At 47.7% G+C, this 12885-nt stretch overlaps 1 pseudogene and 2 gene segments (V, D, J or C); all 3 read left to right on the top strand.

Annotated features, from left to right (window-relative positions):
• The window catches only part of LOC109496970, a 927213-nt gene that overhangs the window by 251475 nt on the left and 662853 nt on the right, over positions 1–12885 (top strand).
• LOC123381353 lies at positions 889–1417 on the top strand (annotated as a pseudogene).
• LOC111557377 lies at positions 3356–4744 on the top strand. The segment is given in 2 exon segments: positions 3356–3533; positions 3646–4744. Coding segments are annotated over 2 exon segments (585 nt in total).

Here is a 12885-nt window from a genome sequence, read left to right as displayed (position 1 = left end):
TCACCTGACACTCTGGACCATCCCTCCTTCCCCCAAAGCCTGGGGCCCAATAGGTCCACTCCCTGTGTCCCACCTGGGGACAAGTACCATTTCTCCCTTCCTTGTTTCCTTTGCTGTCATCCTCCTCCAGCTGACCCCCAATGTCCCCTTGTAGGCCTCCCTGTGTCAAATTCTGTCCTAAAGTTGGAGCTAAATCTCTCATGAGCAGTACTGACCAGAGGCACAGCCATGATTAAAAATCTCCCAGCACATGGAGAGGAAGTTGCAGGATGGCTTCGCAGTGGTCCCGCTGGACTCGCTGCCCTGCACTGTCCCCACACCTGTTGCAGCCTCTGCAGAGTTTACTGTGTCCTATCTGCCTGGCTCTGGAAGGGCCCAGATTTTCACAATCTGTGTGTCCTCCTCTGTGAAGGTTTGTGACCGTTCAGCAAGTTCCTGTTCACACTCATCACCCAGAGTCAGCCCGCCTCGTCTGAGCCCCCTGCAGGGGCAGATCCCCTCTGCTCTCTGTTCCCTGTGTCTTGTCATCAGCTGCACAGGGAATCGTAGGCTGTCGGGTCAGGACTGCGCCTGTCCCTCCCGCTACAGCCCCACACAAGGAAGAACCCCGATCAGGGCAAGTGCGCCAGGACTGCACCTCCATCCTCCCTGGAGGGTTTTTCTCACGTGGTGGAAACAGGCATGGGGGAAGCAGGTGAAGGAGAGCTTTGGAAGCAATGGGAAAAAATGAGTCATTTGCCCAGAGAGCAGCAGGGGGTGCTGTGAGACCAGGTCTGGGGTTCTCTTTGCATGAGCAGCCCCTCCTCCGTGAGGCCTGTGGACAGGGGATAAGAGAGACCCGGGGCAGCCCAGCCCCAGCAATGTAGTCTAAGGAGGGTCTGTGTCACCATGGTCTGGACCCCTGTCCTCCTTGTGTTCCTTCGTCACTGCACAGGTAGGGACAGGACCCAGTCCCCCAAGGTGGGCGGGCCTCCAGCCTGAGTCAAATTCCTCTGGCCCAGGTCCCTAAGCAACAGCTGCTTGTCTGTTTTCTTCATTCTGATGCATCTGTGTTTGCAGATTTCTTGTCCCAGCCTGTGGTGACCCAGCCACTGTTCCTGTCTGCATTTCCTGAAACACCTGCCAGACTCACCCGCTCTGACCCTGACCAGTGGCTTCAGTGTTGGCAGCTACCACATATACTGGTACCAGCAGAAAGTGGGGAGCCCTCCCTCCCTATCTGCGTAGGTTCTACTCACATTTAAATAAGCACCAGGGCTCTGGGGTCCCCAGCCGCTTCCCTGGATCCAAAGATGCCTCGGCCAATGCAGGGCTTCTGCCCATCTCTGGGCTCCAGGCTGAGGACGAGGCTGACTCTTACTGTGTAATAGAAGGTAGCAGTGGGAGCAGCTATGCTTACGCACAGTGTCTCAGATAATGAGGAAAATTGGACAAAATCTAGTTGGTCTACAGACCTTATGTCTGAGCCTCATTTCATTGATAAACTTACCTGGAGACCTACAGTGGGGACCCTTCTATGGAAAGATCTCTCCATGAACAAAAGAAGGACAAACACACATGCTATGCCTGTAAAGTGACACAGCCCAGGACGTCCTAGGAAGACGCTGATGGATGAGGACGTATCAGAATACAACCGCACGTCCCCATGGGGTCTGGAGAAGATGAACAGGAATGAAAACTGTGTTTCAAATGAAACTGCTGCCCAGCAAACATTCACCAGTGTCATCACTCCCCCAGACATTCCAGTAACCCCTCAGCCAGGATGGACCTCTTTTGGAAAATCTGTTCCAATGGAGGGCCGCAGGGCCTGTGACCTCAGGGACACAGTGTCCCTTATCTCCACCTCACCTAGATTCACATGTGGGATCTTTGACAGAAACTTCTGGGTCAAGTTGGCCTTGGGGAATAGAAATTCATTCCTCTAGTCATGGGTGGATGAATGGACGATTTATGTTGAACATACTGGACACAAAGAAGAGAATCCAGACCTGTGCACACCTCAGAGATGAGTCTGACCCCTCCTCAGTCCATCTTGGAAGTTGTGTTTAGTCATTCCATCACGGAGATGGCTCTGTAGTTCAGACAAACAGGCTCCTCGTGGTGTTCCCCTGGACACCATGTTGGGCCCTCCTCCTACTTGCAGGACAAGACCAACTATATAAAATGCATGTTGATGATGATGATGATGATGGTGATGATGGTGATGGTGATGGTGATGATGACGATACATCAAATAATTTCGAAACACCCCTATTCAACCGAGAACTAGATGACACTTACTTTCCATCATTTGGCCATCTATTTTTTCAACTACTGTTTCAGTCCATATTGTCTCAGCAATAAGCACGAACCTGTGAAAATACACTGGTGATTGTACCTACATCTTCACAATGACAATGTCCGTCGATTTAAATCATTCTTACGGGGCTGAATTCTGTGTAAAATCACCCACATTCATTTTGAGGTAGCAGTTGTCCAAGTGGTGACGGACACATAAAGTCTGCGATGAGGTCCCCGTCAGAACACCCGCAGCTGTCACTCCTTCCCTCCTGGAGCTTCCTGCAGGTTTGCCCTTCGTGCTCTGAGGTCAGGGCCACACTCGGGCTCCTGCAGTCTTGGGTCTGTGTGCTGGGGGGACAGATCCTAGGAGGGAAGCAGTAACCACAGTGTGTGGAGAACTGTTGTTTCGCGGAGGTGGAAGTAGTGACAGACGACGAAGATGGTCAGTGTGTAACACCCCTAGGAAGGCACACGAGGGCGTCTACCCACAACCTGGAGAAAAGGGCTCCCTGTCTCCTCAGTGCTGAGGGAGCTTCTGGGAAAGAGAACTCTGAGCCCAGAGAGGAACCAGGGAAGAAGGAAGAAATCAGCCTCCTGCACAGAACTGGCCATGCATCAATGTGGACCTGTCGCTGCTCTGGCCCTGATCCTCATCTGTGTGGTTGTGCCAGAGTCACCACCTCAGTCCTGCCCCATCAACAGCCAAGGGAACCGTGGACGGACTCACTACGTGGAGCCTGAGTAGAGCAAAGTGCACCCTGAGGTGATGGGAGGTCACATAGGGGACATCCGGCCTGGCCGGAAGGAAGGGGACAGTGGGCAGAGCAGTGAGGAGGCAGGAACCCTCTCTGATGAGCTCTGGTCACCATGTCACATATGCTGTGTCCAGGCCTGGACATCAGGAGGCGCATGTCACCTTTTTCTGAAGAGTCAGGGATGATCAGAGCTGGGAGTTGCCACCTGACGCTGCCTGTGCCCTCTGCCTGCCCAACCCCCTAGCCTATCAGAGCCCCTCCCCTACCCACCACCCTAACATCCTTACACAGAGGGACCTGACCTAAGGCGGTGAAGTGTCTATGAGCTGGGGATCTCATTTGCATAGATGGGCCCTCCCTCTGTCAGAGGATGAAAAGGGGAAGGAACAGATTAGGGGAGGCTCTGTTCAGCTGTGGGGCCACAGAAGGCACGATCGGTGATGACCTCCACCATGGCCTGGTCCCCTCTCCTCCTCACCCTCCTTGCTCACTGCACAGGTGACTAGATGTGGGGACAGGGGAAGCGTTCCTGGGAGGACACTTGTGCCTCAATTTCTCCTCTTGTCTCCAGACCCCAGTTTCACCCTCTCTTTGTCTCTCCTCCTTTCAGGGTCCTGGGCCCAGTCTATGCTGACTCAGCCGCCATCAGTGTCTGGGGCCCTGGGCCAGACGGTCACCATCTCTTGCAGTGGAAGCACCAACAACATCGGTATTTATGGTGTGAACTGGTACCAACAGCTCCCAGGAGAGGCCCCTAAACTCCTCATCTATGGCAATAGCAATCGACCCTCGGGGGTCCCAGATCGATTTTCTGGCTCCAAGTCTGGCAGCACAGGCTCCTTGACCATCACTGGGCTCCAGGCTGAGGACGAGGCAGATTATTACTGCCAGACCATTCACTTAACTGTCAGTGATTACACAATGTTCCAGGCTCATGGGGAAGTGAGAAAAAAAACCTGCTGTCCCCACAGAAATGGGACTTGCTGTGTAGCCCTGACATTTTGGCCCTATCAGCTATTTCTTTGTTTGATATCAACTGAGGTCTGTCACCCGCCTCAAAGAATTTGTCTACAAATCTTTCCACATTCTCTTAAATTTCTCCTTGAAGCCTGTCCTGGGGAGCAAGATATTTTCTGATTTTCTCAAACTGAGCGCAAATTCCTGGGCGCCAGAAACAGGCCACCCTGAGGACAGTGACCATGTCATAATAGGGCAGAAACAGGGTCACAAAATCCAGAGTATCTATGGCTGATTCGTATATTTGGGTCTTTTGAAATGAGTCCCTGTCCATTCCCATCAGTGCTGAGATCTAAGCAGTGATTTTTGTTATTCACTTGCTATTTGTTATTCACTTTGTTAATACTTACTTGCAGAAGGATGTTGAGTAATAATGGTGTTTAGGTCACATTAGCCTGTTCACCTTGCAGAAATGTCCTCCCCTCCACCACCCTATTATTTAATTCCCTGGTTGTGGGAGTGAGTTCTATATGTGTAGGAGGGAATGTGCTATCACAATATAAATGCTTCTGTTTCCATTTTATGTGGTTTTTATTAGGACTTTGCTTTCAATTTTTCAAAGAATCTTTCAAGGTCTACTGAGATCATGGGATTTTCATCTGTTTATTTACTAATATGATGCCTTATCTTAGAAGATTTATTAATACGGAATCCCACTCTATATTTGCAATAAATCACATATAGTCACTTTATATGACTATTTTAGTCTGATAATGGATTCTTACTATTGATATCTTATTTAGAACATTTGCATCAATATTTCATAATATTCTACAATTTTCTTTTTTCTGTACTTTTAAAACAAATTTTAATTTTACTTTATGACAGAGGGAGAGACAGAGCGTGAGCACGAGAGGGGAAAAGATAGAGGGAAACAGAGTCTGAAGCAGGCTCCAGGCTCTGACCTGTCAGGTCAGAGCGGGATGTGGGGCTCAAACTCAAGAGCCAAGCCTTGAGATCATAACCTCAGCCAAAGTCAGACACTCAACAAAGTGAGCCACCCAGGCACCCCCCTTTTTCTGTATTTTATATATCAAGTGTATGTATTTCTTTCTATAAGAATATATATATATATATTTCTTTCTATAAGACTATATATATGTATATATACACATATATATACATATATATGTGTATATATATGTGTATATATATATAGAGAGAGAGAGAGAGAGAGAGAGAGAAGTGCAAACAAATGAAACTATGAAACTATGAGCTCTGAAAGTTGTTAGCGTATTTTGTGCAGTTAACCACATCTTATGCTTTTTTATGGAATAGTTCCTAATAATATTGTCTTTTTTTCTAAGGAAACTGGTCTGTTTATTCATTTTTTTAATGGAACCATTTTTACTTCTTCTTAAATTATGTTTTTAATTTATTATTAAAAGAGGTTGACAGTATAATTTTTCCACTTTTTATTTTTGTGCACATGCCATTTCCCATTTGCATATTTGTGTATTATTCACTGCCATGCAAAAGTTAGTAAGTGGGTTGTTCTGCATTTAAAAACCCAATTTTGAAGTACTAATTAGATTCAAATACACGTTATGACTCTGTGGACACCAGGGGGCGCTGTGGCCTGACAAGAGAGCAGAGATGATGCCCACCTCTCTTACACATGGGAAGAGCCCGAGCCTGCTTCAATAGGACTGGGAGCAATGACCCCTTCCCCAAGTATGATTCTCCTGCACTGTGACCTCTCTACTCCCATGGAAAAACCGGGTGCTGATCTTCCTTCAGCCCATAGGAAACCCAGATCATCTCTTCCTTTCCCTTGACTAGAACCATCATCAGCCCAGAGTGATGCAGGGGCCAGACATGCCCCATATCTGCATGAATGACTCCATTCCCAAGAACGAAGGGAAAGAAGGAGAGAAATCCTGTCCTCAGTCCCCATGGTGGCCCTCAGGTGGCTGTACTGTCATATTTCCTGTATGGCTCCATGTTAATTTGCAAAATACAATGCATATGAGAACACTACTTGCTACCCAAGTGCAGCTCAGAGAGAAGTTCCTGCCCTCACTTGCAGAGAGGGGTTTCCCCAGCCCCCCCAGCCCCACCCCATGCAGGATTCCAGAACTGCCATCTGCTCCTACTCTGGAATCCAGAGCAGCAGGAGCTGCAAAGTCAGCACAATTACCATCCCTGCCCAGGTGACCAAATGTCAGGGAGGGCAGGTGAGGGCGGGACTCTTCCGATGGGAAGAGAGGCTGTAGGTTGTCCCGAGAGGAGTCAGGAGGCGGAAATCTCCCAAAATGGGAGACACAGGTGAGTGACCGATGACAGCTTGTTCAGCTCACAGGGGCGTCTCTGACCGGAGAGTGGCCTGAGCTGTGACTGGATCAATCTTCCTACAGGTTCTCTGTGCCTGTCCATCTTCCTTATGCCCTCAGACATTCATTCCGCCACATTCTGCAGGTTCCTCAGACACTCCTCTGTGGAGGGGCAGGGGCTCTGTGTGGGGAAACTGCAATGAACCAGGCAGAGGGGGTCCTTTCTCTCTGCTTTAGATATTCTCCTAATCCCCCCCCCCCCTTCACTTCCTTGCTTCACCTTCTCTCCTCTCCAGGGCATCCACCAAATCTTTGAGCTCCTTCCCATCTCATGATTGACTCATTTCCCCTCACTCTCATCACCTGTCATTCCCAGAGGTGGGACAGGCCCACACATCCTAGGAAGGACTGATGGTTTTTGGCAACCTCCTTCCCTACGGATTCATATAGATGGTCCCCATGAGCCCTAAACATAAATTACCCTCTGGTGAACATCCTTGAACGTTTGTCCGTGTATGTTTCATATGCTATTGATACCTATGTACACTTGACATTAACACACATGTCAAATACTATCTTGTATTTGAAAATATGCACTTTATGGTTACTGGTCTTTTACTATAGAGGACAAATACTTAATGATTTCTATAACTCGTTAAAGAGCATTTAAAAATGCCTCAGTAATGTAGCAATGAATCGATAAAATAAAAGTATAATTACCAGGGAATAATTTATAATCAGAAACTTATAGGTTGCTAACTGCACAATCCCTGTGTAAATATAAAAGAAAAGATGAATAATTGGAGTGGAATACGTTTTTTGTCTCCACCTTCAAATAATCCAACAGTTCAAGGTGGGTGTCAAAGCTAGAGGGCTTCTTTTAGATGATGTTGATCTAAGAGAAGAGGAATAAGGGTTCAGAGAGGAGGTGTGGAGAGATGCTGGAGGCTGGAGGAAGGAGTGAGAACTGGTCAGCCAGCAGAGAGGCGCTGGGTGCTGGGAGGTCTGGTGTCCTCTCCCAGGGGCCAAACCCTGAAGAATCAGAGTTCTGGAAGCAGAGCTCTCCTCTCAGTCCTGACGGAACCACTGGGGCAGGAACACAGAGATGGCTCCTTCCTGACCCTTCGTGTTACTCCCTCATTGTACCAGTCAGAGATTAGCTGGTACTTATGAAATATATGTTTCACAAATAACTATATAAGTTCTGAAATATATAAATGAGTTATTATTTCCCAAACGAAAAAAAAAAATCTTTGTGCTTTTCTGTTTCCCTATAAGAAACGGAGGCAGTACAGGATTCACTTAGTTCTTAAAGCCGTCCTATGTTCAGAGTCTGCCCTGTGAGATCGCTCATTTCATGGTCAGGCACGCAGAGCTCCCCTCTCATACTCCCTCCTGCTTCATTATTGTTTCTACTGCTCCAAAATGGGGAGCAGACTCTATCATCACCCCAAACCTGGGTCTGTCTAAGATCTCCTACAGGAGTTCACATAGTAATTCCCTACAACACTCGGGTGGTTTTCTCTATGCCTACAAGAAGCCCCAAAGGACATTTAAAACCAATTCCATGTAGGATAGCATCAAAAAGAATAATAATCATTTTAGGAGGCAAAATAAACAAGTAGCAAGAGACTTGCAAACCGAAACCTGCGAAAGATTGCTGAAAATATTAAAAAGATTAAATACGTGAGAGAACACTGTGACCGTGGATTGGTTGACTTAATATGTGAAGGTGTAACCAACAAGGTCCAAATCCGTCTCGATATTCAGTGCCATCCTGCCATGAGCTTGCTGCCCCCAGTTTAATCCCTCAATATCTACTGCTCACTCCTTCTGGTTCCTTTGTTGGGAAGATGTTGGGCATACATCTGTTCTGCGGACCCAGATCTTAGACACCCAACCCCCATGAATTACACATAGAGTAATAGGTCATGAGTGTTTGCGGTCCAGGAGAGAGAGAAAACCCCTCAGAAGGGAGGAGGCCTCCATTTATAGTAATGTTCTGTTTATACCTATACTCATACTGATGAAAATTACAAAATGGGGGTGCCTGGGTGACTCAGTCGGTTAAGCGTCTGACTGCAACTTAGGTCATGATCCAGCAGTCTGTGAGTTCAAGCCCCACATTGGGCTCTGTGTTGACAGCTCAGAGCCTGAAGCTGCTTTGGATTCTGAGTCTCCCTCTCTCTCTGCCTCTCCCCCACTCTTTCTTTCTCTCTCTCTCTCTCAAAAATAAATAAATATTAAAAAAAATTTTAATTACAAAACTGATATATGAAGTATATCAGAGTGTCAAATATATAAGCACTTGCCAGGCTAAATTTCAAGGGAAAACGTGAATGCTGAAAAATAAGGAGCAAAAGACACATTTCCCTGACAGCATCCTGTCCTTATGGCAAAGACAGGCATCAAAAGTCCTTGCAGTTTGGGCTGAAGGGATGTATCAAGAGAATCTAAACCCACCACCACAACAAAGGTTAAACTTGGACGTCGTCCAAGAGAACTATTGTCGTCCAAGAGAACTATTATGAGTTTGAACCATCTTGGTACTCTGAGAACTTTAAGGCTTTCATTAAGTTTAAGATGACACTAGACTGGTTTTGACCCCAGGCACCTGGAAGGGCAAACTCCAATGTCAGGTAATACCTGGTAGCGTTAGCACTGTGCAATCAATACACCATGTATTTAACCACACAGAGGTCATCGGTGACCCAGAAAAATTGCAACCATTCCTAAAATACACAGAGGACATCTCTTCATCCTACTGCATTTGGGAATGAAGGCATTCTAGATCCAATTGCAAAAGTCTGGACATCATTCCAAGAGTGCTATGAAGTTTCAGAACGACTGGACGATTTGGTGTCTAAGCCCAGCAGGTGGCACTGTGGGACCAGTCCTGTGAGGACAAGCTTCTAGAGCTGACCGACTAGGGAAATTAATAATTCTCGCACACTCATCAGGCAGTGTCCCCACAGCAGTGTGACTCTGCAGCCCCTGTGCCCCTGGAGCCACATGAGCCCTCTGCTCTGACTCACTCCCTCGCTCCATGTTTCATCCTCCAACCCCATGGAGTCAATGCCCAGGTGGTGTTTAGGTAGGGACAGACAATCCCACACCTGGAGAAGTTCGCACAATGAACAAATCACCTGCCATGCTACCTGCGTCTAGGGTAAAAGACCCTTGGGGAGGGGAGGATGGGACTTCTCTGTCCTGTCCTGAGTCCTCTCCTCACCTCCTGCCTCACAGACAAGGAGATCCCTTTAGGGCTGAAGAGAAAAGATGCTGGGGTGGTGGAGGGTGGGGGTGGGGGGGCATTTGCACTCCTTTGTTCCCGTCATCTCTGTATGGCAGTCATCACCCCCATTCTTTCTGTCACCTTATAGCTTCTAGCTTTCCTTCAAGGGTCTCTGTCAGACTGTGCTACTTTGTCATCCAGGGCAACTGGGTCCTTGATGGGGTAAAAAGAAATATATATATATATATATATATATACACACACATATATATATGATATTTATTATAAATAAATATTACATATTACAAAAGCATGTATAATATATAAGCAATATATAAACACATATTTTAAATATGTGTAATATGTTATATTGAATTATTACATGTGTAACTGTATTATATAAGTATTAAATATAGGTACCTTGTATAATATAAAACACTATAGATTGCATATACACATTATACGTCTGTTCCCTGTTGCAATTTATATATCACATATTATAATTGATATATTTAAGTAATAGAACTTAGAGAGAGAGGGAGAGGAAAATGAATCTGCTGTCTCGGAACTAAGCTGAGTTCTTTCCACCCAGAGCGAAATTTAGAGACCCTGCCAGGTGTGTGGTCTCACAGAGGAAACTGGATTTGCAGCAAAATAATGAGATCGCGAGGAATAACTTGCAAAGCCTTGAGTCTCAGAGCAGGAGTGAGGGGGTTCTTTTTATTCAGTCATCGGGATCGATATTCAGAAAGGGGACTTTGTCACCCTGCGAAAGGTGGCCATCGGGTCGCAGGGGCACACTTGGAAACAGGACCGTGCCTGCATCCTAGGTTATGTCCGTGCAGCTTGCGCTCCTCCTCGTGTGGAGACTGACATTATAACGAAGCAGAAGTAACCGTCCCGCGAGGGGAAGGGGCCAGGGGCCTGCTCCCAGAGCCAGTATAAACTGGAGGAGGTTTGGGCTCCTGAGCTGGGGGAAGGAATGCAGGGCCTTGCTTCCTCTGACACAGCGCTGGGAGTTTGCCCCCTGCCCTGTGGTCTCTGATGTGGTGAAGCACTTTCCTGGCCTGGTGGAGATTGTTAACCTTTGTATTCCCTTTGTTCCCTTAAAAACCCTTAATTACTGATGTGTTGTTGCATTTATTTGTAACTCTGACTCATGTTAAAAACCACTAGGGGTTAGCTGATCTTTCTGTCCCTTCCAACTTCGTGAGGGACTCCAGGGCCCTGGGTTCTTCTCCCACATCCAGTTTTTAAATCCTTCTTTGCTCCACTGACTCCAGGCCTTCCCAGCAGGAAAGGATTCTTCTCACCCGCTGAGAGTTTCTTGGGTTGGCTCAGGGCTCCCTTCAAGGTCAGGGATCCTGGCTGATTACTGTGACTCCGCCATTTATTAGGATGAATATATAATCAATTCATTAGTTTTCAAACTGCTATGATTTCAGTTGCTATTTCTAAGCAATATGATACTGGTCATTTACTTCTATATTACATGGTGACTAATGGAAGCTGATTTTGTATTTTTCAGATGCGTCAATTACTCTTTTTACTCCCCTTTGTCTTAAGTTATAGATAGATACTCTTTATCTTCAAATTTGATGCATATACAATTGCATTCTTTTCCCCAGTGTATCAAAGAATGTTTTGATAAAGAAGCACTAACTGATTGAGTAGGAACCTTTGTGTGATATAAGTTGGACTGCCAAACACAGACAATGAGAAAGGCAAACAGTGACCATGCAAATTATATGAAACAGACAACGTACCAGCGATTCTGAAATGAATAAAAATCAGATTTTCTTTCATGCTGTGATGAGCGCTGATCTGACATGCGTGGACAATACTTAAATGTGAATTTAAGGAATGAATGAGTGAATGAGCGAATGAATGAATGATGCAGACTAAGCTGCCAGTCAAGCAGTTACTGTAACACCCCCATCCTTCCTATGGGGGAGGAAAGGCATCCCTCATGCCTGGTTGTGATGTTTCCACAACTCTCCACATGTCACACCATGGTTGCCATGGGACACGGGGACAACAGACCCCATCACCCTGCCTCCCACCTGGTTCCCATCTCACCTCACCTGTGTCAGTCAGGGCATCCCTGTATCTGTGGGCATCACCCTCCCTCCTGACCTGACACTCTGGACCATCCCTCCATCTCCCACAGCCCGGGGTCCAGTCAGTCACCTCACTGTGTCCCACCTGGGGACATCTTTCTCATCTTTCTCTTCTCATCTTTCTCCAGTTGACCCCCAGTGACTCCTTCCAGGTCTTCTTATTCCAAGTTCAGTCCTAGGACTTGCTGTGGAGGTAGGTCTCTAACGAGCAGCATTGCAGAGGCACAGCTGGAATTAAAAGTACCAGAAATATGGAGACGAGGTCACAGGATGGCCCAGCAGTGTTCCCTACTAGACCCAGAGGTTTATTTCAGTCTCCGCACATGCAGCAGCCTCATCAGAGTTTGCTGTGCCCTGTCTGCCTGGCTCTGGAAGGGCCCAGCATTCTGATACTGTGTGTCCTCCTCGGTGAAGGTGTGTGTCCCCTCAGCGAGCCCAGTTCACATTCAGCTCCCAGAGTCAGCCTGCCTCCTCCGAGCCCTGCCATGTGGACAGATCCCCCCTGCTCTCTGTTCCCTGTGTCTTATCCCTAGCTTCACAGAAGTTCACAGGCTCCACTGGGTCAGGACTGCACGTGTTCCTCCTGGTAGACATTCCTCCCATCCACGGAGGAAACGTGATCAGGGACAGCACAGGAGGACCTCTGTCCTTCTCTGGAGCGCTGCACACACATGGTGGAAACTCAGGCATCAGGGAAGCAGGTGAAGGGGAAGATTGCCATCCTTGGGCAAGAAGGAGAGCTTCTCCCAGAGACCAGCAGGAGGTGATGTGACATCGTGTCTGGGGGTTTCTGCAGGAAAGGGGCTTCGAGCTGGCAGCCCTCCGATGACAGGAAGCCCTGGGGCTGGGCCCCTCCTTCCAGTGGGGACAGGGCAAGTGTGTCCTGTCTAGGCCTGGACCAGTCCCTGAACCTGGGCCTGAGTGTGATGCCAGCAGCTGCTTCCTCCAGGCCCACCCAGGGGGAAACTAGTGCATCAGGAAGTCTCCCTGTCCAAGGGCCACAGACCTGTGAGTGCACAGGAGGGAGAGGCAGAGGGGGGTCATATTTGCATGAGCAGCCCCTCCTTGGTGAGGCCTGCGGGGAGAGGACAGGAGAGACTATGGGCAGCCCAGCCTTAGCACTGTGGCTAAAGTAGGGGCTGTGTCACCATGGTCTGGACCCCTGTCTTTCTCCTATTCATCTGTCACTGCACAGATAAAGATAG

This window comes from Felis catus, chromosome D3, assembly GCF_018350175.1.
Source record: "Felis catus isolate Fca126 chromosome D3, F.catus_Fca126_mat1.0, whole genome shotgun sequence".
Lineage (NCBI taxonomy): Eukaryota > Metazoa > Chordata > Mammalia > Carnivora > Felidae > Felis > Felis catus.
Note: the sequence above shows the minus strand (reverse complement) of the source record. Positions and strands in the feature narration are given on the sequence as shown.